The sequence below is a fragment of the Arabidopsis lyrata genome (genome assembly GCF_000004255.2).
Source record: "Arabidopsis lyrata subsp. lyrata unplaced genomic scaffold ARALYscaffold_1, whole genome shotgun sequence".
Classification (NCBI taxonomy): Eukaryota; Viridiplantae; Streptophyta; class Magnoliopsida; order Brassicales; family Brassicaceae; genus Arabidopsis; species Arabidopsis lyrata.
This window is the reverse complement of record NW_003302555.1, coordinates 9072490-9097572: the sequence shown is the minus strand read 5'-3', so window position 1 is coordinate 9097572 and position 25083 is coordinate 9072490. Positions and strand designations below refer to the sequence as shown.

The following is a 25083-nucleotide window of genomic DNA, read 5'->3' as shown; positions in this document are numbered from 1 at the left end:
TAGTGTGGTACCTATCACCTATGCGTGACTCTGAGTGGCACCCTTGTAATAAATTAAATTAATCCCCTTGTCGATGAAGAAAGACAAAAACATTTTTGCGCTGAGATACCGATAATTTCGATTTTACTGGTTACTTAATTATAAATGCTATTCAAGCTGCGAGAAAAAAAACAAAGATAATACTAATTTAGACACTTGGTCAGACTAATAGAGTAATAGCGATGAAATATTAGTGAATCTCTCCTTTGAACATTGACTTTTGGTATGTCCACTAATAGCTCTTACCTTTCTACACAGAGACTACTCAGTCAGCCCCCGAGATGGACCGGCAAGCCAACAATAATATATACGTGAAAATATTATGAAATTAAATAAAATAAAGAGAAAAATATCTTAGCCTTAGCTATAAAAGGAGAAACAAAGATACATCAAAAATATACTAACTCATCATCCCAACACTACAAAGAAGAAACACACTCTCTAGAGATCTCTCAGTACATCTGATCACGTAGACTGCCTTGAAGGAGAAGAAAATACAAAAAGAAAGAGAAATGGGATACCTTTTTGAAGAAACCTTAAGCTCTAACCCTAAAACGCCAATTGTTATTGATGATGATAACGAGTTGGGTTTGATGGCCGTGAGACTTGCCAATGCCGCCGCCTTTCCAATGGTTCTCAAAGCTTCCCTTGAGCTCGGTGTATTTGACACTCTCTACGCTGAAGCCTCTCGCACCGACTCGTTCCTTTCACCCTCTGAGATAGCGAGTAAGCTACCAACTCCACCCCGTAACCCTGGGGCTCCGGTTCTGTTGGACCGCATGCTTCGTCTACTCGCTAGCTATTCTATGGTCAAGTGTGGTAAGGTCTCAGAAGGAAAGCGTGAGAGGGTCTATAGAGCCGAGGCAATTTGCAGATTCTTCCTGAAGAATAACATTCAAGATATTGGATCCCTTGCTTCTCAAGTCATTGTCAATTTCGACAGCGTCTTCCTTAATACCTGGTAATTTTCACAAATCATCTCGGTAACACATCTTCAATGTTCGAATCCTTATTTATAAGCTATGAAATCTTACTTTATGGATACATAAATTTCAGGGCACAATTGAAAGATGTGGTGCTAGAAGGAGGAGATGCGTTTGGGCGTGCACATGGTGGCATGAAACTCTTTGATTATATGGGTACAGATGAGAGATTCAGCAAGCTCTTTAACCAGACCGGTTTTACCATTGCGGTTGTGAAGAAGGCTCTTGAAGTTTACCACGGTTTCAAAGATGTGAATGTGTTGGTTGATGTGGGAGGTGGAGTTGGTAACACCCTTGGTGTTGTTACTTCTAAGTATCCCAGTATTAAGGGTATCAATTTTGATCTAACTTGCGCCTTGGCACAAGCACCCTCTTATCCCGGTGTAGAACATGTTGCGGGAGATATGTTCGTAGATGTCCCAACCGGAGATGCTATGATCTTGAAAGTAAGTTTCATCAACTCTCCTATTCTTGGAAGTGTATGCATGCTAGTAGCTTGTACTTACATCTGGAACTATATATTTTTACAGCGTATACTTCATGATTGGACCGACGAAGATTGTGTGAAGATTCTTAAGAATTGTTGGAAATCACTACCAGACAACGGTAAAGTGGTTGTCATAGAATTAGTCACTCCTGATGACGCAGAGAATGGAGACATCAACGCAAACATTGCCTTTGACATGGACATGTTAATGTTTACCCAATGTTCCGGAGGAAAAGAGAGATCAAGAGCTGAATTTGAATCTTTGGCTGCAGCTTCTGGCTTCACCCATTGCATGTTTGTTTGCCAAGCTTATCACTGCTGGATTATTGAGTTCTGCAAATAAAATGTGTGAAATTATATTTAAAACAAAATCCTCATAATTGTTAATTTCATATATATATATATTTCAATGCTTTGTGTGAAATGGTCATGCCTCTCTCTTTGTCTTTTGAGCAATATGAAATAAAAATGATCTTTATTTTTATTTTTTCACTATACCCTTTAAGAACCAGTTTATAGTGATATTGGATTCTTTTTCAAGATTTCACGAATATATTGTCCGTCTCTTTGGGTTGTAAACTACCTAGTCCCCACCCTATTGAAGCCACCAAACCATGAATCTCATTTTTTTTTTCCAATTGGCACGGGTGTATGGATCTAGCCTGGCTAATCCAAAGGTAAACAAGTTCACTAGATGTCGATAGTTCAATTGGAAAAATATCCTGGAAAAATATCGTGGAAAATTCTAAAAAGTCACATAATTAATCGAGTGACAGCTGATATGGTACAAATATTAAAAGCGGGTCCAAGTCTAGGAAGTTAATGTATATGTTTCGGTCCGAAATTTCCTAGTTTACAAAAAAAAAAAAAAAAGTTAACAAACTCATTGGTAGGAGTTTCGTGCATGTAAGCTCATCTCGGCTAAAATATTGTGGCCACACGCACAACGATTTTGGTCGAAATGTGGAATAGAATTTGAAACCTCTGCAAGTTTAAGCCATAAGACATGGATATCTTCGATGCCCACGCGGGTTAACATAATTCTCGTATTTTTGTTAAAGGGTTTAATATGAATCTGATTTATTCTCGCTATACGTAAATAGGAGGAAATCATATTATGGAAAAAAAAACAAAATAATCGATTGTGACTTATGAGCTTAGAAAAACTGTCGGTCTAACATACTCAAAAATTTCGCAAACGCAAGATGTTTCTGAACAAGATGATTTAAATTTTGACAATGAAACCTTAAACCCTAACGATAAAACAATAAAGAAATCATGAGACGAGCTAGTATCTCATAACAACCTCTAACAATTGAAATGAAAAAACAATAAAATATGATATTGTCCATGTCACACAAAGGAATGCAGATAACGGAAAATTTGATTATTGTGATATGTCATCGCACCAATGTTGTTTCTTGTCTCAATAATAGCAGTGACCAACAAATGATATTTTACTAACAGCAAGCTCATCGAGTTTGATTTAATATAATCAACCATGTCATAAAGATAATATTGTTAATAATGTCCAAAGTGATTGTCCGGTTGTGATGTCAAAGGATCGCCGTTGTTGACTCAGACCTATTCATACACAATTTGATAGTCTTACAGTAACATTCGCTCGGATACTCAAATTAACATAAGGTGGTCCATTATGTGGCTATTTAAAAAATTTCAGGTCTCTTGTAATTATTGGACTAATTATCCCTAAAATATATAGTGATTGAGTCTAAGATAATGATTAATGAAGTTTGACTCTAACAATTTGTGACCTTCCTGGAAGGAAAATTCAAGATGGAGGCCACTAATATGACAAGATTAAAGCATACAGTATTTGATATTTCTTTCCCCATTCCTTACGCTTATTCGTCCTAATACGCGTGTCGCTGTGTTATATGTCAATCAAATTGACGAGAAAATAAACAAATGAAAACAGATCATTCGCTTAGACCATCTACAATGGTGCTTTAAATTTCACTTTTTCCTTCATTTTAAAGATATAAATGAAGAAATCTTCTCCAATGGTGTTTCATTTTTACCTTCAAAATGAAGAAGTGAATAGTGTATCTTCATATTTGAAGGTATACTATTCATATCTTCATATTTTGAAGATGAACTTTTTATTTACAAAATGATCCTTTAAATTATAAGAAATTTTTCTTTTATACCAAACAAATTATTTATTTATATTTTATCCAATTAGTTTATAAATTTTATTTTTTTATTTTATCCAATCAAATTAAAATGCAATGATAACTTCTATTAAATGGAAAAACAACAAAATATTCAATATAAAACTTAAAATACATAATTAATACCGATATTAATGATAAAATAAACATAACATAACATAGAGTAACAACTTAATAATTTGGTAATGCGCTTCCGGATCTATTAAGATACTTAAAATATTGCTCAAATGTTTACTGTAGATAAAATTTGTTGAACTATTAGTTAACCATAAATAAATGGGGCAAAATTTATAAATTTAGAAAGTAAAGGGCATTGTTAATAATTTATAATGAAAGAAAGATAGAATATACTTAGGGGGTGTATTGAAGAAAGAATTTGGAGTGATTTGAGTTTTAATGAGTTTTGAGATGATTTTGGTGAATTTTGGTGAATTAGGGAATTTGATATCAAAACTCTCCCAAATTCCACCTAAAACCATGGGATTTGGATATTTGAATTTTTAAATATTCACTATTTGATGAGATTTGGATCAGAAAGCTCCATAATTGGTTAATCTATGATGATTTTAATAACAAAGGCTTTTTAAATCTTTAGGAAATATTTTTTGCATGTTTCAACAAGCTTTTGTTACTATCACTCTAGCTTGACATCTTTCTGTGTGTGACGTTTTATGAATCTAACATTTAAGGAACATTGTTGTTGCAGCTGAATGGTGGAACAGACTGTGGCTAGAGAACATATCAAAGCGAGAGTCATGTCATTGGTGAGGCCAGCTGAGCCATCCGCTACATCGTATAGGAACCCGAAGCTTTACTCGTTGAATGATAATGGTAACAACAATGGTGTCACTTCTGCTCAAATCTTTGATCCAGACAGGTCCAAGAACACTTGTCTGACTGATGATTCTTACCCAAGCCAAAGTTATGAGAAGTACTTTCTCGATTCGCCACCAGATGAGTTTGTACAACATCCTATTGGCTCTGGTGCCTCGGTTCAGCTCATTTGGCTCTTTGGACTCGTTTCCGTATCAGCCAAGACCGGTTCTTGGATGTTCCATGGAATTTCAGTTGCCGTTTGATTCAACTTCTACTTCATCTACGAGGCTTTTGGGAGATTACCAAGCGGGTTCTTACAGTCCGAGCATGGATGTGGTGGAGGAAGAGTTTGATGATGAGCAAATGAGATCAAAGATTCAAGAGCTTGAAAGAGCTCTTCTCGGCGATGAAGATGAGAAAATGGTTGGAATAGATAATCTGATGGAGATTGACAACGAATGGTCGTACCAAAACGAAAGTGAACAGCATCACGACTCGCCCAAAGAATCATCATCTGCAGATTCCAACTCTCATGTAAGTAGCAAAGAAGTGGTGTCGCAAGCCACTCCAAAGCAAATCTTGATATCTTGTGCTCGTGCGCTATCCGAAGGGAAAGCAGAATTAGCTTTGTCAATGGTAAATGAGCTGAGGCAGATTGTTTCGATCCAAGGAGACCCTTCTCAGAGAATCGCAGCTTACATGGTGGAAGGTCTAGCTGCAAGAATGGCTGCTTCAGGGAAATTCCTCTACAGAGCATTGAAATGCAAAGAGCCTCCTTCTGATGAGAGGCTTGCAGCTATGCAAGTCCTCTTTGAGGTCTGTCCTTGTTTCAAATTCGGGTTTTTAGCAGCTAATGGTGCGATAATTGAAGCAATCAAAGGTGAAGAGGAACTGAGGAAGTTCACATAATCGATTTCGATATTAACCAAGGGAACCAATACATGACACTGATACGGTACGTTGCTGAGTTACCCGGTAAACGTCCTCGCCTGAGGTTAACCGGAATCGATGACCCTGAATCAGTCCAACGCTCAATCGGAGGGTTAAGAATCATTGGTTTAAGACTGGAACAACTTGCAGAGCAGTGCCTTCAAAGACTTCAATTGTCTCTCCATCGACACTCGGTTGCAAACCCGGAGAAACCTTAATTGTGAACTTTGCATTCCAGCTTCACCACATGCCAGACGAGAGTGTCACAACAGTGAACCAGCGGGACGAGCTACTCCACATGGTCAAAAGCCTGAACCCAAAGCTCGTCACAGTCGTTGAACAAGACGTGAACACAAACACTTCCCCGTTCTTCTCCAGATTCATAGAGGCTTACGAGTACTACTCAGCGGTTTTCGAGTCTCTAGACATGACACTTCCAAGAGAAAGCCAAGAGAGGATGAATGTAGAAAGACAGTGTCTTGCTAGAGACATTGCCAACATCGTTGCTTGCGAAGGAGAAGAGCGGATAGAGAGATACGAGGCTGCCGGAAAATGGAGAGCAAGGATGATGATGGCAGGATTCAATCCAAGACCAATGAGTGCTAAAGTAACCAACAATATACAGAACCTCATAAAGCAACAGTATTGCAATAGGTACAAGCTTAAAGAAGAAATGGGTGAGCTCCATTTTTGCTGGGAGGAGAAAAGCTTAATCGTTCGTTGCTTCAGCTTGGAGGTAAGATAAAGTAAATCAAGTCAGTAAATCAACAACCTCAAAAAAGAGTAAAAAATTGAAAGAGACACAATAATTGATTTGCTTACCATGATGGAGAGTGGAGAAGCGTACATGATGATGGAGAAAACAGTGGCTGCGATACCACAGAAGAGTTTTCTTGAGTTTCCATGGAGGGCAGAGAGAGAGACGAGAGCTACTGTTGCGAATACGGCCAAGACGCAAGTGAAGATACCAAAGATCTTTGCTTTCTCCTTCTTTGGTGCGTAGAAAAGGAAGATTAACACGTAGATTATCTCAATCGCTGCTCCTGTGCCATTGATTGTGCTCACAAGTAAGTTGTCTTTTGACACAAATGGAAGCCCGTACCTGAGAAAACAGAGCAAACATCAGAAAAACAGAGGAATCAGAATTAAGAGTGATTTTTTACCAAGCGGAGAGGAGACAGTTGAGGAGAGTCATTGGGTAAGGAATACCAGAGAATTGTTCAGTTGATTTGTTCTTGATGATTCTCTTGAATGTTATCCTAATTTCATTCACGAACAAAGCAAAAATAAAGAGGAAATCTTTGAGTTTTTTTCTTGGTTAATTAGCCGTAAACACATGAGAAACTATGGAGAACAAAACAACAATTTAGGCAAAGGAATTGAGAGAATCGTCAAAAATCGGTTCACGAGAAAAGATAGAGAGAGAGAGGATGAGAATACGTACGAAGGAGCCAAGAAGAGAAACAGAGCAGTTGCATTTCCTGTAAAAGTAGAAAAACGACGAATACGATAGCCTCAGAAACAACTCATGGAGAAAGAAGAAGAAAGAGAGAGAGGTTGAGGAAATGGGTTTACCGAAAACGCCGAAGATGGTGTGAGCGAGATTCATCTTTTGATCTTTAAGGTGACTAAAGATTTGTGTTTGTAAGCCGAGAGAGAAAGTGAGAGAAAATGCGAGAGAATGCAAGTAATAAGTGTTTCTAATCGGCAAGCGTATTCCTCAGGTATATATCGAGAACCGGCGTGTGCCAACCGCGAAACACCAATATTTACAAAATTAAAAGATATATTTATGAAATTAAATAACTAATCAGAGCTTTTTTCTATATATATATTTTGTATTATTAGAATTTGAAAAATAATAGACGAATAAAAAAATAAAAAATTGAACAAAACTTATTAAAAAAAGTATTTAAAAGAACAATGAGGAACATTTTCTAATTTTTTTTTTTTTTTTTAGAGTTTATTATTATGAATTTTAGTATACACTAAACATATCTTTCTCTTTTGTTACTTAAAATATTTTTTTGGGAAAACGAAAGATTTATCTGATACTTGTTTCGTCCTCCAGAAGTGAACCCAACCCTCTGGATGGTACGTTCCTTCGGTTAGAGCTCAGAGCCTTGTGACGGATTTTGTAATTTTCTTTTTCTTTTAAGATATAAACGATTTTGTTTTCTTTTTCCTTTTCTTTTTGTTAGAAATAAACGATTTTGTTAATTTGTATTAGGCCTGCGCATAAAATCCGAAATCCGAAAACCGATCCGAAACCGATCCGAAAAATCCGGCTCCGAATCCGAACCGAATAGTCACAAAACCCGAACGGATAATAAATTCTCCTATCCGAATTATCCGAATCGAAAACCGAAAGGATATCCGAAAACCGAAAATAAAATTATATATCCAAAAATATTAGTTATATTTAGCTATAATTTTATAACAAATAACAAAAATATCCTAAATAACCTAGATATTGGAAAGTTTTTAGTTATATTTGTTAATATTATACATATTTTTTGAAAACTTAGCCAAATTTTAGTAAAATTAAACTATTTTTTAATCTAAATTGAACATTTTTTTAGTTTTTTTTCTCGAAAACCGATCCAAAACCGATCCAAAACCGATCCGAATCCGACACTATCCGAACCGAACCCGATCCGAATAGTCATAAAATCCGAACGGATAATAAAATCTCATATCCGAATTATCCGAATCCGAATAAATCCGAACCGAATCCGATCCGAAATCCGAATGCCCAGGCCTACATGAAATATTCATTCCTGTTTTTTTTGAAGAGCTCACATGTCACAAGTCACAAGTCACAAGTGCATATTCATTACTCCACGGTCGGCTACTTTCATTTTGTTTCCTTCCTCTTCCACTCACGGGAAACAACCAACGGCTACTTCTCTAATTTAATGTTTCATTCTTTGAGAATCTTGTTCACGGAAATCTTCACATGCTTTTAAAATTTAATGTTCAAGTCTCCTCCATTTATATGCATTTTAAATAGTTAGAAAATAAGAAAAGGATAGGATATACCGATATAGTATAGTACAACTCAATTAAAGCTAACCATACCATATGCTTATTTCTTAGAGAGGGGACCCAAATTCTGAAAAGAAAATCTGAGACATATGAGTGAAAGTAGTAGTGGTGACCACAAAGAAAAGAGAGACACGAACTCAGAAACAAAAACTAAGGCACATTGATTTTATAAAAATGCACATCAAAATAAAAATAAATAAACCCTAAGATTCTAACAAGAGCCCTACCATAAGCGAGACAGAAACAGAAAAGCTAAAGAGAGAATGATTACACAACACTAAAGTTAAGTTGTTGGATTAACAATAAGATCAGAAACGTAATCATTCTTCCATTAACAGCTCTGTTTCTCTACAGAAGAAGGAAAAACATGGCTACACAACACAAACCTAGCTTCACCTTTAATGTCATCATCATCACCTGCACACACACAATCAAACATTTCTATTAAATCAAATCGTTTTGTATTTGAAAAAAGAATTAACCTTTTTACTTGTTGTTGTATGTGAATGTACCTGATGAGCTGAATTAGTGGAAGTTGGTAAAGGGTTAATGGAAGTAGAGTCGACTTCTCCGGTGGGAAGAGGAACCGCCGGATTACTGTTAATGAACGGAACTCCGTCTTTACCGGGGACTGTCACAGACGTGATCTCTGATGGAGATGGTCCCGGAGAGAAAGCTGAACCTTCTCTAGGACCTAATGGCCAAGGGTAAGAAGAAGGAGATGAGATCACTCCTCCTTCAGAAACCGGAACAGGGGAGATTGCCGGTGGTTGCGATGGCGGTGATGCCGCGGAGAGGATGACTTGGACTGTGAGCTTCTGGTTGAGTTGGCAAGTTCTGGGAAGAGATGTGTTGTTTGTGAAGGAAAAGTAGTAAGAGCCTGTTCTTGATGGATACCACTGAAAAAAAACAAGACATTGGGTTAAAATGTAGTGCAGTTTAACAAATAGTGTTACTTAACTGTGACTGTCAATGGATTGAGGAAAATTATCATGTAATTGGGATAAGAAAATCAGAAAAAAGTAGATCATTACAGTGAAATTAAAATTTTGGAAAATTCGACTTTTTAAGAAGGTAAAAGGAAGAATTAAAGTTCAGAATTAAGATGATTCTTAATAGCGATTATCATTGAGCCCTGAACATATGACTTTTTGAGTGTATTAATCTAATAATTTTTCAATTCTTTTTGTCAGAACAAAGCATTGGATTTCAAGTTCTATTAATATATGCACTGAAACTATTAATTAAAAATAAATAAAAACAGAGGAAAACAGGGGAAGAGGAGCTTTTTTGTCAATCTCAAGAACAGAGAGAAAAAAGGGGTTTGTAAAAAAAGATCACAACTTTATGAAATTTCTGAGAAAACCCAGATGAAATTAACAATCTTTGTAACGAATTAAGAAATGTGTACCGAGAAGGAAGTGGAATTAGGTTTTGTAAGAAGAGTGGCTTGTGTAAAGTCGCAGACATTGAATGCATCTTTGTTTCTGAAGATGTAGAGATCGTATCCGTACTTATGTCTGAAAACTAAAGTAAGATCACACCATTAATATTAATTATGAGAAAAATCTAACAAAAAATAGGAAAATTAAAGGACTGGTTCTTGTAAAAAGAACACTTACTAACAGAGTCGCCGACATGAACAGTGGGGGTTTTCCAGACAGAGACACCGTCGACGAGAAAAGTGGCGGAAAAAGAAGGACGAGAGAAGAGAGAGAGGAAGCCAAAGAAGTAGAAGAAGAAGAAGAGCATTGAGGAGGTGAGATGTTTCTGAGACCAAACCATGTTAATTAGCTTGAAATGAGGAGGTTCGTAGGTTTAAGAGAGATTCTGAAATTAAAAAAAAAAAGTAAAGAAGCTTCAATGATGTCTACCCTTTTTATCTTTGCAGGCCTCTCTCTCACACATTTAGGTCAAAAGAGAGGTTTAGTGCCTATGGAGCTTAGGGAGAAGAGAAGGAGAAAAAGGGGTGAGAGATAGAGAAAGAAGTGTTTTGAGAAGTGTGTAGTGAGTGTCTCTGTCTCTTTTACTTTTATGTGTTGAAGAAATGGAGAAGATTGAGAATTTTGAGGACTGTTTTTTTTTTTTAATTAATTTGCTCCATAACTATACTTGAATTAAGAATGGAATGTTAATTAGTGTTAACAAGTTTGCATTTTAAATGACATTTTGACTAATGTAAGTCTATAACTAGTTTTTCTTGACTATAAGTTAATATCTTGTAATGCTTTAAGGTAAATAATAATATTAAAATTGTCTTATTAATCGAAAATTAACATTTAATCTTTCGTTTGAACTAAACTTCATCATAATACTCATGGTTTATTTTGGTTCAAGAATAAGATATGAATATACAGAAGAGAGAAAAAAAAAGGTGCCATCATTTTTATCACGGGAAATAATGCTCTGGTAGTAAAAATCTGACAAACAAAAGTGAACCAACAAAAAATAACATGTATAAATAAAAGTATACAAAAAAGAAAAGAGAGAAAAAAGTAATAAAGTGAGAATTATATAACAAGATAATGATGGTGATTATTATTCTTAAATCATTACGCCTGTGATTTAACCCCAACATGTTTCTTAAATCTTCTAACGTTTTGTTAATAAAAAAAAAACTTTTTTCATCTTTAATCAAACGAAAATAGACATACAATAACCATAACTTTTCGACTCGATCTAATATCGACACAACTTTATGGGCTGGAAGCAATTATACACATATCTTTGTTTTAGGCCAGAGGAGTCATCAATGCTAATCTTATCTTTTGTTAAGATAATGAGTGTATTATAAATTTCATTACATTAACATTTATATAACACACACGGTCCCTTGCCCCCATATAATTTTCAAATGATTATTATCACCTTAAAAGTTAAATAAATAATTGTATTTCGATTTTAGACATGTATTTTGCTAAAATCTAGTTGGTCTTTAATTGTCAGTAATTGTATCGACGGTAGAAGTTAAATTGTATCGATCAAGATCAATAAGTTCAACCACATGGTGGTGGGCGAGTGGTTCTCGTTTGGTTGGAAGGATCGCCCTGTTGGTCTAGGCCAGAGATCGATCCTCCCAGACGCAGTTTCGCTCTCTCACTCCTTTGGCCATCTGGGAATTTATTTGCGGACTTGCTCAGGCGCCCCAGACCACCAGTTTATCAGGGGCCCTTAAGTAGAGGTTAAAAATCCCTGTGACGCGGGCTTAGGCCCAGTGGATTAGTCAGATCACTGTGTGGTCTGGATACTGGGTTCTCAAAAAAAAAAAAAAAAAAAAAAAAAATCAATAAGTTCCAAACACAACTGTAATAGACAAAACCAAACATCTACTTCAAAACAAACAAAATAACAAAATTAAGCTTAAGGGATTTGTCTCTGCATGATTTTGTTTGTATCTTGTGTTTGATACTTATATAAAGGTAAGAAAATTTTCAAATTTATTTTGCAGTCTTCCAAGAATATGTATAGCAAATAATCGGAGAAAACAAATGGCACCGGCACGAGCATCGTGCACCTTTTACTTTATGTATAGAAAACCACACGAACCCGGAACACCACACAGCCTTATGTGTTACACGTCTCGTCGTATTTGTGTTTAGCTTTTTATGCTAAAACGACAACTACTACATGCCAAAACGCGAGCTTCGGCCACACCCCCAAAAATCTTTTGCTCTTCCTTTTGATGGACTTCTAGTTTAAACAATACTTAATCTTTGTTAATTTGGACTATATAAAAGAATAGTTTACGATACTAAAGTATTCGGTAAAATTTGAAGAAGAAGAAAGAACGTCGTTTTTGACGACAAATTCTAAAACTAAAATTTTTAAATACTAAAAAACATTAATTTGAATCTGATTCATCGACAAAACTTTAGATCATAATATTACGTTTAAATCAAATAAATAGACAAACAATTGCATGTAGATGTAGTTATAGTTTAGGTCCACAAAAATTGACCTCTCTTGGCTTTTATGTTTACAAGTTCAAGACAGGTCGGTTTAGAGCCTCAAGTTCAAGTTTCATCAAGATGTTTATGATCGTAAACTCTGAGCCGTTTAATATCTCTGCGACAGTACTTACTTATTCTATAATCTGGTAATTATAATCAATCAATGTATGATTTTGTATTACACAAATCTTTTGTAATAAGTTTAATATAGTTACTCTCCATTTCAATTAAGTTTCACTTCTTAAAGAGTTAAGATCAATCACTGTTTTTCACATACTAAAAAACTTAGGAATGGCATGTTTCATTTTCTTTTAAATCAATCATGAAAATTTGTCACACGGAGAAACCAGAAGGTCGAGCCTAAATTAGTAATCTCAAAAAATAATTAAAATGTGAAAGAAAAAAAAAAAAGTCTTCAAGTTAATGTACGTATTAGCGATTAGACTGATTTTTTTTAATATATAAAGCAGAGATGCTGACGAATAAACGCGTGGCGAATATTAATGGTCGACGGGATATTCAAATTAATCGTCAATTAAAAGAGAAAAAATAATAATTAATAAAAAAAAAAAAAAGAGAAGAAGAAAAGGAGCGGTTGAGTTGAAATTGGCTGGCGCGTACTCGTCAACGACGCGCGTGGAGTGTTTTCGTGTCCTCCTCCTCCTCACTTAGACAAAGATTTTCTATCTCGTTCGTTTGTGTGATCTGACCAGCGCGAAGAATCTCGGAGATCGTGATCGGATTGATTTGATAATGGTGAAGGAGACGGAGTTTTACGATGTCCTCGGCGTTAGCCCCACCGCTACGGAGGCTGAGATTAAGAAAGCTTACTACATCAAGGTTTCAATTCCAATCTCTCTGATTCTACGATTCTGTTTTTTTGTTAAAAGTTTTGTAATTTCTTAGCTAAAGAGTGTCGACTTTTGGTACGTACCCACGAGATTTGATCAGTTTCCCAAGTTGTGATTTTTTAGGTTGATAGATTTAGACGTTACGAATTGCTGCTGATTGTTGGCTTGTTTTGTCTCTTTATCTACAGGCACGCCAAGTTCATCCAGATAAAAACCCTAATGATCCTCAAGCTGCTCATAATTTCCAGGCAAGTTCTCTGATTTTCAATATTGTCAAGAGAAAAAAACACTACTATTGTTTATCTAGGACAAAACTTCTTTATCTTTAGTTTAAGTCTTAGGCTTCTTGGCTTATCATGTCTACATTTTGTGTTTTAACCATTCTCCTTTGTGCATGAGCACCGGGTTCTTCTACAAGATGCTTGGGTTTGTTGTTTTATCTGTTACCATGTAGAGAGCTGATCAAGGGATCGTTGTATTGATTATGTTCAGGGTACATCTCTATATATACATACAACAGGATGACTCTCAATATTTAGAGAGAAGGCTAGTCTAAGATTACAACAGATATAATATGTCAAGGAATATACTCTTCTCTTTAGTGTTTGCTTTGGATGGTATAGCTGTTATCATACTCTGTAAAAGCATATTAGCAGGACTACCAGTGACATTAGTTTTGTGGAAAATTCGGTTATCAAGAGATCAGCATAGTATGACAATGGTCTCAGTAGTCTTTCGTCATCTATTTTCTTCTTTGGTGATACTTTCTGGATGAGCTTTTTGAAAACTTAAGTTCTTATACAGGTGTTGGGAGAGGCCTACCAAGTGTTAAGTGATCCAGGGCAACGTCAGGCCTATGACACATGTGGGAAGTCAGGGATTTCAACGTAAGTGGCTTTTCTTGTTCTTTCTTGTGATAGTTTTATGGGTGCTTCGCTGTTTGCACCATTTGGAGTTCGATGACATGGATCTTGATCCTGTTGCTAAAGAATTTGGCCTGTTCCTCAGTTCTTACTTGTGATGTTCATTCTTGCAGTGAGATCATTGATCCCGCGGCTATATTTGCTATGCTTTTTGGGAGTGAACTTTTTGAAGAATACATAGGGCAGCTTGCTATGGCATCAATGGCGTCACTTGATATCTTCACTGAAGGGGATCAGATCGATACTAAAAAGATTATAGAAAAAATGAGGGTAAACATCATTTATTGATCTATCCTGCTTAAGAAAAGTCTTTGATCACCTTCCGTTCTTGGCATACTATACGTCAAAGCATAAAACAGGAGAAAGCATATCGAAATTTTCTCATCTCTTCTCACCCTCTATTGACATGTTAAAATATCTGTTCTTAAGAGGCAAGACATTTGTTTAGATTATCAGAAGGAATAAAAGAATTGTGCCATATTTTCCCCCTTTGTTCATAATTTCCTAAGCATGTTAGACTGCTTTTGGTTTCAGGCTGTTCAGAAAGAAAGAGAAGACAAACTTGCTCAGATTCTTAAGGACCGCCTCAACCTATATATGACGAACAAAGATGAATTTATTAGCAATGCTGAAGCTGAAGTAACAAGACTCTCTAATGCAGGTACGATGTTTTGTAGCATATTGTTCTCCGTTGGTAGTTTATGCTTTCTCTTTCAATCAATGCCATATCTGTGGTAAAAAAACTCAAACTTATCTACTTATTTTTCCATCTTCAACAGCATACGGGGTGGAAATGTTGAACACAATTGGATATATATATGTAAGACAAGCGGCGAAAGAGCTTGGGAAGAAAGCTATTTATCTCGGTGTACCATTCGTAGCTGAATGGTTTAGGACGAAAGGTCACTTCATCAAATCCCAAGTAACAGCTGCAACAGGTTAGTGACTTAGGTACAAAGGCGACCTCAACAACATCATGTTCATATTATATGCTAGAATTTGTAGTATGGGTTACATAAGGAACATTTAATTTAACTACTGAAAAAGAAACCCCAAGAACACTCGCCTAGCTTTCTAGAACTTGGTCTCCTCTCTTAGGGAGTAACATTTAGTTACTTTTCTTTTTCTGTCTTCCTAGGTGCATACGCTTTATTCCAGCTGCAAGAGGAAATGAAAAGGCAGCTAAGCGTTGAAGGCAATTATACCGAGAAGGAACTTGAAGAGTACATGAAGACCCATAAGAAAGTGATGATTGATTCTCTGTGGAAGCTCAATGTTGCTGATATCGAGAGCACTATCTCCCGTGTTTGTGAGCTGGTACTCTAGCTATAACTGTTCACTAGTTGACTGAAATAGCATCTTAGTCAATTTCTGTGTTGTAACCACTTTATGATTATTTTTTGTCCTAGGTACTTCAAGATCCCATTGCCAAGAAAGAGGAGCTTCGTGCAAGGGCCAAGGGGTTAAAAACTCTAGGGAAGATCTTCCAGGTAAATCTTTTTTCATCCCGTTCTTGGAGAATATACCACATATTTGTTCCAAATATAGTTTAAATGTAAAAAGGAAGGACTGATTGCAAAAAGGCTTTATTTTTGCGGTCATATAGAAGAACAAAATAGCCAGTGAGAGTGATCCTTTAGTAAGAGCCGAACTTCACAAACTAAACGGAAATGGTCAAGAACATGATCATGCATCCACATCACCAAAATCTGATGAAGCTTCTCGCTCTACATTTGGACCTCAGGTACATCTCCTTCCTCTTTAGCCATTCCATCTACTAGTATGTTCACATAAAGAAAAACCAAGGAACATAACCTTGTGTAATCTTAATATCTCCCCCTTACATTAACTTCATCTTTGGAAACCTTTTTCACACATCGTGAGACACAGCTCCATGTTTGTTTATGAGAGATCACGAGATATGATTGTTTCTGTTGGGTATTATTGTTTTAGCCAGAAGTACAAACTGTTTCACTCGTAGTCTCTTACAGATACTAAAAGTTCTTGGATACCATTGTGAATTACTAATCGCCACTAAAGGACTCATGAAATGCAATGTACACCACATTCTTATAGGAACCGCAAAGCCCTTATGTGGAAACACCGAAACTTGGAGAGGAGCAATTCAACCATTACTTCCCAAGGCCTGCGCCGCCTCCAGGAGCACAGAGACACTCTTAAACTGGCAATGGATTGATTCAGATGAACAAGAAGGTTATTTTCCCTTTTGTGCTATATAATATAAGTCTTTATGCATATTGATATATTTGCAGGCGGTGGTATTACCATTATGTAATTTTTATTATTGGTAGAAGAAGAAATTATTGGATCTTTGGAAAAAAACACATGAAATCTCATCTTAGACAATGTATAATGTTTTTATTCTATTTATATAGATTTGATGTTTGGAGATCATGTGTTGTGATTCTTATTGTCGTTACTATATGAAGAGACAAATAAAGCGGATATGTAAAATAGCTGTCTTTACCACTTGCTTTTTGAAAAAAAAAACAACTTAAAAAATCTGTTACATTTTCAAATTTTCTTCTGTATTCTTTGGGAAATAGACATTAGATCTACTCTAGATAATTAAATAGAAAAACAATTGTTTTGGACAACATTTCATATCGAATTTATTCGTAGAACAATAATAATAGTCTATTTAATAAACTATTAAACGATGTAAACGTTAAAAAGAGTTTTGAAAATTAAAGGTATGACGTTATGGGTAAGAAATGACAAGAGTACCCTTAAATGAAACGCATTGTGGTAATTAATCATGTGCCTACGAAAAACGGAAACATAAGGTCAAATACGGTAAACGACAAGCGTCAAATTATCACTATATTACCAAATTTTCGAGAGAAGAATTTTAATTTATAAAAATATACTAATAATCAAAGGCCTCAAGGAAAGCATCAATGGCGGAAGAAGCTTACTTGTTATAGCCACGAGTGAAGAAGAAGAAGAAGAAGAAGAAAGCCACTGTATAAATAAAGAAGACGATACACACAAGAGAGAGATACGTGTTTCTGTGTGTGTATTTACGCTTTTTCGGTTTTTCTTCGCGGCTTCCACGAAGAAGCCGAACGGCGTGATTCGAATTTTTCTTTCTCTACACTCTCGTCCGGATCTGAATTGTGGTGGAACCAATTGGTTTCTGATTTCAGATTTCGAATTTTCAATTTCGTAAAATCCAAATGGAGAAGACAGAGAACGAGAAGAAGCCATCGGCGGTATCTGACGTCGGAGCATGGGCAATGAACGTAACGAGCTCCGTTGGGATCATCATGGCGAATAAACAACTAATGTCATCATCTGGTTTCGGCTTTGGCTTCGGTTTGATTTCCTGAGCCATTTACATTTCATTGGATCTGCATGATCATTTTCGATTTTGAGAGTTTTGGATCTCTTTTAGAAATGGATTTGTGATTTTTTGAATTTGCAGCGACAACTCTCACGGGATTTCACTTTGCTCTCACTGCTCTCGTTGGTATGGTGTCAAACGCGACTGGTTTATCTGCATCTAAGCATGTTCCTCTTTGGGAGCTTCTTTGGTTCTCACTCGTTGCTAATATCTCAATCGCTGCTATGAATTTTAGTCTCATGTTGAACTCTGTTGGTTTCTACCAGGTAGATTTTTTCCCGTTGATTTTGGATTCCCAATTTTCTCAAATTGGTTTTGAGATCATTCACATTGTGTTTGATTTTCAACTTAGATTTCGAAATTGAGCATGATTCCGGTTGTTTGCGTGATGGAATGGGTTCTACATAGTAAGCATTACTCGAGAGAAGTGAAGGCATCTGTCATGGTTGTCGTTGTAGGAGTTGGGATTTGTACTGTGACTGATGTCAAAGTTAATGCCAAAGGTTTCATTTGTGCTTGCACTGCCGTTTTCTCCACTTCTCTCCAGCAGATCGTAAGCTTTTATATCCTTTTCCGTTTCTTTATTTTGATTTTGTGCAATCTGGTTCTCTTCAAGTCTCAAACTTTTGTCAAATAAGTGGTAATCCGGCAGTGACTCTGCCTTTTCAATCTTTGTGGATCAATGCGTTGAGCGTTTCATTAGATAAGTTGTCGTGTAGCTTTGAGTATTGATCATAAGTTGTCGAACATGGATAGTGTGTGTTACTTATTGTTCATAAATCTGTGAGATAAGATGACTCCTTATGGAAAAAGTCTTACCTCGACTAAGTTCTTTCTTGATGATGATGTTCAAGAGATTCTGATAAATTTACTCTCTGAAAACAGTCAATAGGTTCACTGCAGAAGAAATACTCAATCGGATCTTTCGAGTTGCTGAGCAAAACAGCTCCAATTCAAGCCATTTCACTCCTCATTTTTGGTCCATTTGTTGACTATTTCTTGAGTGGCAGATTCATTTCTACTTACAAGATGACTTATGGCGCAATGGTAAGTATACAAAAATATCCTAATCCTGCCTCTAAAATCCCAACTCTTATCTAACAATTGATAACCATCACACACATGGTACAGTTATGCATTCTTCTCTCCTGCGCACTGGCGGTTTTCTGCAACATTAGCCAATATCTCTGCATCGGCAGATTCTCCGCTACTTCCTTCCAAGTTCTTGGCCACATGAAAACAGTCTGTGTCTTAACATTGGGATGGCTTATCTTTGATTCCGAGATGACATTCAAGAACATAGCAGGGATGGTCTTAGCTGTGGTGGGAATGGTGATATACAGTTGGGCAGTCGAGTTAGAGAAACAGAGAAAGTCGAAAGTGACACCGCATGGTAAACACAGTATGACAGAAGATGAGATTAAACTTCTCAAAGAAGGTATAGAACATATGGATTTGAAAGACATGGAGCTTGGAAATAATAAAGCATAAATAAAGCTATTCAAGAGAAAGGTTTTTTGGTTATTTTTTGGTTTCTATATTCCCCAACATGTACTCTTTTTCTTTTGCCCTTTTTTATATGTTCTTTGTCTCAAAGAACCTTTTTAGCCTCTATTTGATGAGCTCTCCTCTGCAGAGCACATTCTTTTTTCTATAGAAATACATGATTTTTCTACTTCTTTGCATAACTACAAATGGTCACTGGCACATTTGGGAGTTATAAAAAGACTCTTGATTCTGATTGAAAAAAAGAGAAACTAATCAAAATTCATCTTAGACAATTGTTGTTTTTACATCTTTATTAGTAATGGTGGAGTAATCATGTGTTCTGTTTCAGATCATTGTTTCTGCAGTTTCTTTCTCTTTCCTGTTTGATTTGGTATAAATATGGATTTTTCTGATGCAATAAACACAACAATGTGGACAAAGTGGCAGCATTGTCTCATATAGAAAGTCAAATTTCATTACAAGACTGTAAAATCTATTAAACACCATGAGGTTACAAGCCATCTAACATGAAGAAACATATCTAGATTCCATTGAGAGTGACCACAACTCTGCGTGCGGTTGGAGCATCACGGTGTTCACATAGCCATATTCCCTGAAACCCCAACATTTCCAACACAATAGCTTTAAATAAGACAAAGTAAATGCAAACGAGATCTAAGAGACATACACTTCAAATTGCTAATAATTGTAGTACTGAAAGATGCATTACCACTCAATCTAAAGAAGTCAGTCAGCACCATAAATGAGAAACTATGAAAACATGTGAATGTAGTAAAGTATAGTCAGATGAAGAAATTTATTACCTGCCAAGTTCCCATGTTGAGTTTGCCTTTTGTTATTGGGATTCTGCAGAACAATAAACACTTTTTGAAGTGAGCATCCAAAAGCTAAAAATAAACTGTGCTAACACAAACCAGGGTTATAATAAAGATTGTGGCTCACGTGAGTTGACATCCAAACATTGATGATTTGATATGAGCTGGCATGTCATCAGGACCTGCAATTATTTTACACAATTCAATTCTCAATACACAAGATTCAGATGAAATGCAAAAGAGAATCACATTTCAGAGGATAAAGGGAACAGCTTTGATTTTATCATTTGATCATACATTAGCTTTGTGAAACCAACAACTAACCTTCCATGGTATGCCTCCAAGGCGCTGAATTCCCCTGAGTTTCAACCAAAAAACGTGATCAGTTGACACCAACAAAGTGCCAATACTAATGAAGCAAGTAAGAAGAACATAGATACCTCAGGAACAATCCTGTTCAAGAAAGTCTCAGTATCTGCCTGAACATCTGGATCATAATTCTCATTGATTGTCAAAGAAGCACTCGTGTGTTGCACTGAAACCAAAAAAAAAACATTTACTTAATCAAGAATTCCAAAAAAAAAAAAAAACAGAGAAGAAGCAGAGTAAGAAAGAAAACTCACAGAAGACATGAGCAAGACCACAATTGAAATCTGACAAGTCTTGCCCAATTTCCTTCACTATCTGTTTTCAAAACAAAACAAAACCTCAGAAACCCAAATTGAATTCACAAACCAATCAAATAAACAGCTGAAAAAAGCTCATAAATTGAGTCAATTCAGAAATCGCTTCGAATTGAAACAAAAGCATCTACATGAAAGATGAAACCTTTGGAGTAATAAGATGACATCCACGACGTAGCGGTGGAAGTGTGATGGTTTTCTGAGCCCACTTAGGACCAGAGGAACTCGCCATTGAAGCTCGATCGGTAGCTGGATTCGCTGGAGTCAAAACCGATCTGACACGCAGAGGAACAACACCAGAGAACAAGATCGTCGAGCTCTGCATAGCTTTTAGTGTTCCTCTAAGCCCAATAATAACAACAACAATGGCCAACAGAATTCCTCCTCCAACTCCAAACCAAAACCTCCCAATAGGGCCTTTCACTTTCACCATCATCACCATTCATTTTTCTTACTTTACTTTGCTTCTGGGCCGAAGAATTTTTGTGTAAAAACGGCGTGTAGTTCAGATCTTGTTTCTCAAAATAAAAAACTACATGCCGTCTTTAAAATGTTTATACGATATACATTATATAGTAGAATCATGTCTTCTTGTTGGTGGTTCCTCAATGATTACATAACGGAAACTTGAGTTTTCCGGTGAATATTCTATGTTTCTGCTCTTCTTCTTCAACAATTTCTGAGCTATTCTCTTCGTGGAGTCCGGTAAACACTTCACCGTTGTTTCCATGACGGCAGATGCATCCAGTGACATGTCTTTAGCATAGTAATGAACGATCTTGGGCAACAATATCTTTGTCTCATTGTGTATACGAACATTGTATCTTATATACTCTTCTTTGGATTTTCTTAGATCCCGGAAAACGCAATCCGCTGTGTAAACCCGAACCTGATAAACAACATAACTGTCAAAGTTAAAATCCAAGAAAAAATTTGTTGAAAATAGTAATGAGCCAGTTCTCTACCGGAGGATCTGTAGAAGCTCCTGAAGAAAGAGCGAAATGAGCCAATGCCTCGGGATATTCCAAGGCGTATATGTGTTTGACATTACAAGTTTTCGACTTTCTTGATGGTGAAAACAATGTCTGCAACAACTGTTTACAATAGTGCCTAGTTACAAGTTATGAACTGTAGTGAAAGTGAAGCAAGAAAACAAAGAGAGAGTGTGTTGCATACAGGTGGTGAGAAATGCGTACGAATGCCTAAGATTGAGCTTTGGATTGTGTAAGGGTTTACACGATAGCCTCCAACATCATAAGCTGCCTGATACATTGAAAAAGTTGCTTAAGTAACAGCAAAGACATAAATCAATCAGTCTAAGAGATGTAAAGACCAAACCTTTAAAACCGAGGTGTTTCTGGCACGGTTGTGAGTTCTGTAGGCTAAATAGGCCTGCAACAGAGAGAGCATCAAGAAAAGATTGAAGCTTTTATACAAGAGACAGAACCAATAAGAGACTAGTTATTGTTTGCTTACATGCATTGTGAGGGCATTGTGAATGTTTATCCAAAATGCGAGCTTCTCTTCGCGTTTCATTCTACTCGGATCAACCTTCTCAAGCTTTTGAACTAGTGATCTATACACACCAATTGGGTGTAACATTTCAGATTAACCTAATTAAAAAATTGTAATGTCACATAAGAAAAATGTTGCTCTTCAAGTGTCTATATACCTGAAGTTTTGGAGCATAAGAGCAGCGTGATTGAAACTACCATCATCCAGGTGAAGTTCTAGAGATTCTATTACAACAACGCCTGGCACATTTGCTTCTTTGCGTTCCTCGTGACGCGAGTTCCAGCTATCAAAAGTGGTTTTGGAAGAGACAGATGAAGGTGAAGAAGAAGAAGCCTGAAGACAAGAATTGGTTCTGGCTGTGCTGGAGAGTGTACAATACACAGAACATATGCATCTTAAGATATCTTCAGAGAGCCGACTCGGGTTCACAATGTTATCTACGATAAGCGAAGAACCCAGAAGATCTCCAAGAGTAGTGTGATTACCAGAAACAACATATCTACTCTTCTCCTGCAAAAATGCTCAAAACATTATATAAGTCTTTGTCAGATTCATCACAAGGTCTGTTAAACAAAGCTAAGGAAAATGCAAATGGGGTTTGCTTACTTACTCTTGCAGACAAAGCTTTTAAGCTTGCTTGGAAACTCCGAGGAGGACACGAAGAGGAACATTCAGAGGCTGGAGAAGCTTGATAATGGTAGCTGAACACACTGGTAACGTCAGATTGCTCGGATTTGGGACAAAACTGATTAGACACTAAGCTTTTTTCAGTGTGAGGAGAAAAAGAAGAAACTTGTTCATCGAAAGCTGTCCTATAAAGAGAGAGCAGATATTGTTCTGTACGCAGAATCTCAAACTCAAGTGAAGCAATTTCTTTCCTCAAATCTTCTGAAGACTGCAGAAAACACACAACATAAGAACTATAAAGTACATTTACCAAAACAATCTGTGAACATTTTAAAGCTATAAAGATCAAACCTTTGGCATAATGTTGCAATTAGAATCCTGATAAGTTAGTAATCTCTTCTCTATTGATAAACTCTGCCATGAAAAATGTGACTTTTTAGAACCCCAAAAGTTTTGCTTTTTAAAAGAAAAATGAAATTGGTTCCTCATCAGAAACTAACCGGTTTAGTGTTGTAGGTAGAGAATCTTGAAGGTGATGCAACAATCACATTCTGCTTCTCCCAGTTCCTGAACCCATTTCACAAGTTGATTAGGCCAAATCTAACTATAGAAAGAAGAAGAATGTGGTCATCGTTTACCTTGGAGAAGATGAAGAACAATCGTTTGAAGAAGGTGAAGGAGAACAGAGACCCATCATTTTCTCGCACTTTCTTGTCTGTTTGTAGAAATTCATCAGAGGGAATAAATAATAAAATTAAGACGACATCCCATCAAAGTATCTTCCTTCCTTTGAGACGTCTCAAGAGCATATCTCGAAAAGCTCCAGTCTTTTTGGCTTGTCGTTTATATCACTCCAAAAAATTGTTAAAAAGATGATTTTTTTTCTTTCATAACTTTCCGGGAAAATGAGCGAGAAAATCAGGAAAGTGAAACCGACATTTTTCCCGGGAGTTCAGACGAGAGTATCCCGAGTATTAATCATTCTATATACAAATCAAGATTTAATACTCCCGACGTTTTAAATTTTGTTTCAAAATAGTTGTCGTTTTAGTTTTTATTAATATTAGAATTATTTCTTTTTTAATGACCTATTAAGATATTAATAAGTAAGTGAATAATAATAATTCATTCATAGTACACTGATAAACTCACTTCTTCAGTGCTCAAAACTCAAGTATACTCTGAAATAATGCAATGAATCATAAGAAATGTTATTAATATGAAATGCATCGATTATTGAAAACATAAAACATAAGGATATATTTTTATACTACTATAGTATATTTTGTATCATGGAGTATAGTATATACTGAATTAAAATTCCTTAGAGAAATAAAATAAATCAAACAATTAATGCAGTCGATCTCAAAACAACTAAGTGAGTGGGGACAATTTAACACGATCCATAAAAGAGTTGACAATGTGACATAAAATAGTAACAAATATTTTGTGGTCACGAATGACAAATTTATGGACTTTTTTTTTTTACCATATCACTCAGAATAAAATAGTTGTAGACCTTGGCTTGGAAAAAACATTTCCAAAAGAAAAGAAAAGAAAAAAGTTTTAAGACTCAAAACACTATAAGAAAAAATTGAAATTGATATTCTAACTATCATTGATTGTCGTCTAGTGGTTTATATGTAGAATTGTATACCGAACTGAATTGCTTTATTCATTGATCATACAACAGCTTATATACACATAGTTTTAGGTTAACTCTAGGGTTTACACAAACCGTCATAAACAAGTAACGACCAAAGCCCAATACATCTTAAAACCCATACATATAGCCCAATTTATACTAGTACTTTAATATAGTAGTTGTGTAAATAGCTAAATATCGGAGCTCAAACATGCATAATACATATATTTTGAAAAAAAAAAAAATGAAGAATGATATTGTCATATTGATACAACATGTTATATATTATATCTTTAAGAAGACATTCTAGTGTATTTTAAATTTGTTATAAAGAAAAAAGGAAGAGAAAAACTAAGAATCGTACAAAATCTAAGAAGTATGAAAAATTATAAAATTCTACATTGAGAAATTTGATAGAAGATGGTGGAAGTGGGACTAGGTGTCTCATGTTTATTTTTTTGGAACGGTTGTGTAAAAGACAGGTATAGTTGGATAAGAACAACTAAATGAATAAAAATAGATTGGTGAGAAACTGAGAATGAGGCAAATTTTATTACAAATCATACAAAGTTCCAAATCGAGTTTCATTTTCGACGTGGTCCGTTGGGCCAGACCAATAAATGCCTCCAGTTTTTGGCACCACTCTTCTATAATTAATATCAATGTGAACAAAATGTGGAAATATCGACTGAATTTAAGA

General features: G+C 35.9%; 7 protein-coding genes and 1 pseudogene across 10 annotated transcripts; 4 read left to right on the top strand and 4 right to left on the bottom strand.

Annotated features, from left to right (window-relative positions):
• The first annotated feature begins 391 nt into the window (after positions 1-391).
• On the top strand, positions 392-1995 carry LOC9329213 (indole glucosinolate O-methyltransferase 2). The gene is made up of 3 exons (XM_002893106.2): positions 392-1000; positions 1096-1468; positions 1553-1995. The coding sequence occupies exons 1-3, from the start codon at positions 552-554 to the stop codon at positions 1850-1852; spliced, it is 1122 nt and encodes a 373-aa protein (XP_002893152.1). The 5' UTR covers positions 392-551; the 3' UTR covers positions 1853-1995.
• A 2276-nt stretch (positions 1996-4271) lies between these two features.
• On the top strand, positions 4272-6287 carry LOC9326489 (annotated as a pseudogene).
• On the bottom strand, positions 6188-7220 carry LOC110225371 (bidirectional sugar transporter SWEET1-like). Its single transcript, XM_021014928.1, has 4 exons — positions 7026-7220; positions 6895-6931; positions 6614-6709; positions 6188-6552 (listed from the first exon to the last, which is right to left on the bottom strand). Exons 1-4 carry the CDS (start codon positions 7057-7059, stop codon positions 6207-6209), a joined length of 513 nt encoding a protein of 170 aa, XP_020870587.1. The 5' UTR covers positions 7060-7220; the 3' UTR covers positions 6188-6206.
• Positions 7221-8515: 1295 nt separating this feature from the next.
• On the bottom strand, positions 8516-10556 carry LOC9329212 (uclacyanin-3). 2 transcript variants are annotated; one of them, XM_002890380.2, is made up of 4 exons: positions 10121-10556; positions 9910-10025; positions 9011-9397; positions 8516-8915 (listed from the first exon to the last, which is right to left on the bottom strand). In XM_002890380.2, exons 1-4 carry the CDS (start codon positions 10281-10283, stop codon positions 8847-8849), a joined length of 735 nt encoding a protein of 244 aa, XP_002890426.2. In that variant the 5' UTR covers positions 10284-10556; the 3' UTR covers positions 8516-8846. The 2 variants fall into 2 exon arrangements, with proteins under 2 accessions (XP_002890426.2, XP_020870759.1); XM_021015100.1 differs by having other exon boundaries at positions 8516-8918; positions 9007-9397; positions 10121-10510.
• A 2294-nt stretch (positions 10557-12850) lies between these two features.
• LOC9329211 (chaperone protein dnaJ 10) lies at positions 12851-16637 on the top strand. Of its 2 annotated transcripts, XM_021013591.1 has the most exons (10): positions 12851-13288; positions 13488-13547; positions 14104-14186; positions 14336-14492; positions 14757-14883; positions 15002-15160; positions 15361-15539; positions 15632-15712; positions 15829-15966; positions 16299-16637. In XM_021013591.1, the coding sequence occupies exons 1-10, from the start codon at positions 13202-13204 to the stop codon at positions 16401-16403; spliced, it is 1176 nt and encodes a 391-aa protein (XP_020869250.1). In that variant the 5' UTR covers positions 12851-13201; the 3' UTR covers positions 16404-16637. The 2 variants fall into 2 exon arrangements, with proteins under 2 accessions (XP_020869250.1, XP_020869251.1); XM_021013592.1 differs by lacking the exons at positions 12851-13288; positions 13488-13547 and adding an exon at positions 13701-13792.
• A 406-nt stretch (positions 16638-17043) lies between these two features.
• LOC9326488 (UDP-rhamnose/UDP-galactose transporter 2) lies at positions 17044-19340 on the top strand. Its single transcript, XM_002893103.2, has 5 exons — positions 17044-17561; positions 17671-17855; positions 17942-18142; positions 18475-18636; positions 18721-19340. Exons 1-5 carry the CDS (start codon positions 17423-17425, stop codon positions 19078-19080), a joined length of 1047 nt encoding a protein of 348 aa, XP_002893149.1. The 5' UTR covers positions 17044-17422; the 3' UTR covers positions 19081-19340.
• A 165-nt stretch (positions 19341-19505) lies between these two features.
• Positions 19506-21292, bottom strand: LOC9326487 (UPF0047 protein YjbQ). 2 transcript variants are annotated; one of them, XM_002890379.2, is made up of 7 exons: positions 20742-21292; positions 20537-20597; positions 20354-20448; positions 20238-20271; positions 20041-20095; positions 19902-19944; positions 19506-19690 (listed from the first exon to the last, which is right to left on the bottom strand). In XM_002890379.2, exons 1-7 carry the CDS (start codon positions 21036-21038, stop codon positions 19619-19621), a joined length of 657 nt encoding a protein of 218 aa, XP_002890425.1. In that variant the 5' UTR covers positions 21039-21292; the 3' UTR covers positions 19506-19618. The 2 variants fall into 2 exon arrangements, with proteins under 2 accessions (XP_002890425.1, XP_020867478.1); XM_021011819.1 differs by having other exon boundaries at positions 19655-19690; positions 19902-19961.
• LOC9326486 lies at positions 21098-23710 on the bottom strand. Its single transcript, XM_002890378.2, has 10 exons — positions 23377-23710; positions 23239-23305; positions 23090-23152; positions 22722-23006; positions 22269-22621; positions 22073-22172; positions 21935-21988; positions 21773-21859; positions 21562-21690; positions 21098-21485 (listed from the first exon to the last, which is right to left on the bottom strand). Exons 1-10 carry the CDS (start codon positions 23469-23471, stop codon positions 21165-21167), a joined length of 1554 nt encoding a protein of 517 aa, XP_002890424.2. The 5' UTR covers positions 23472-23710; the 3' UTR covers positions 21098-21164.
• Between the last annotated feature and the right edge of the window lie 1373 nt (positions 23711-25083).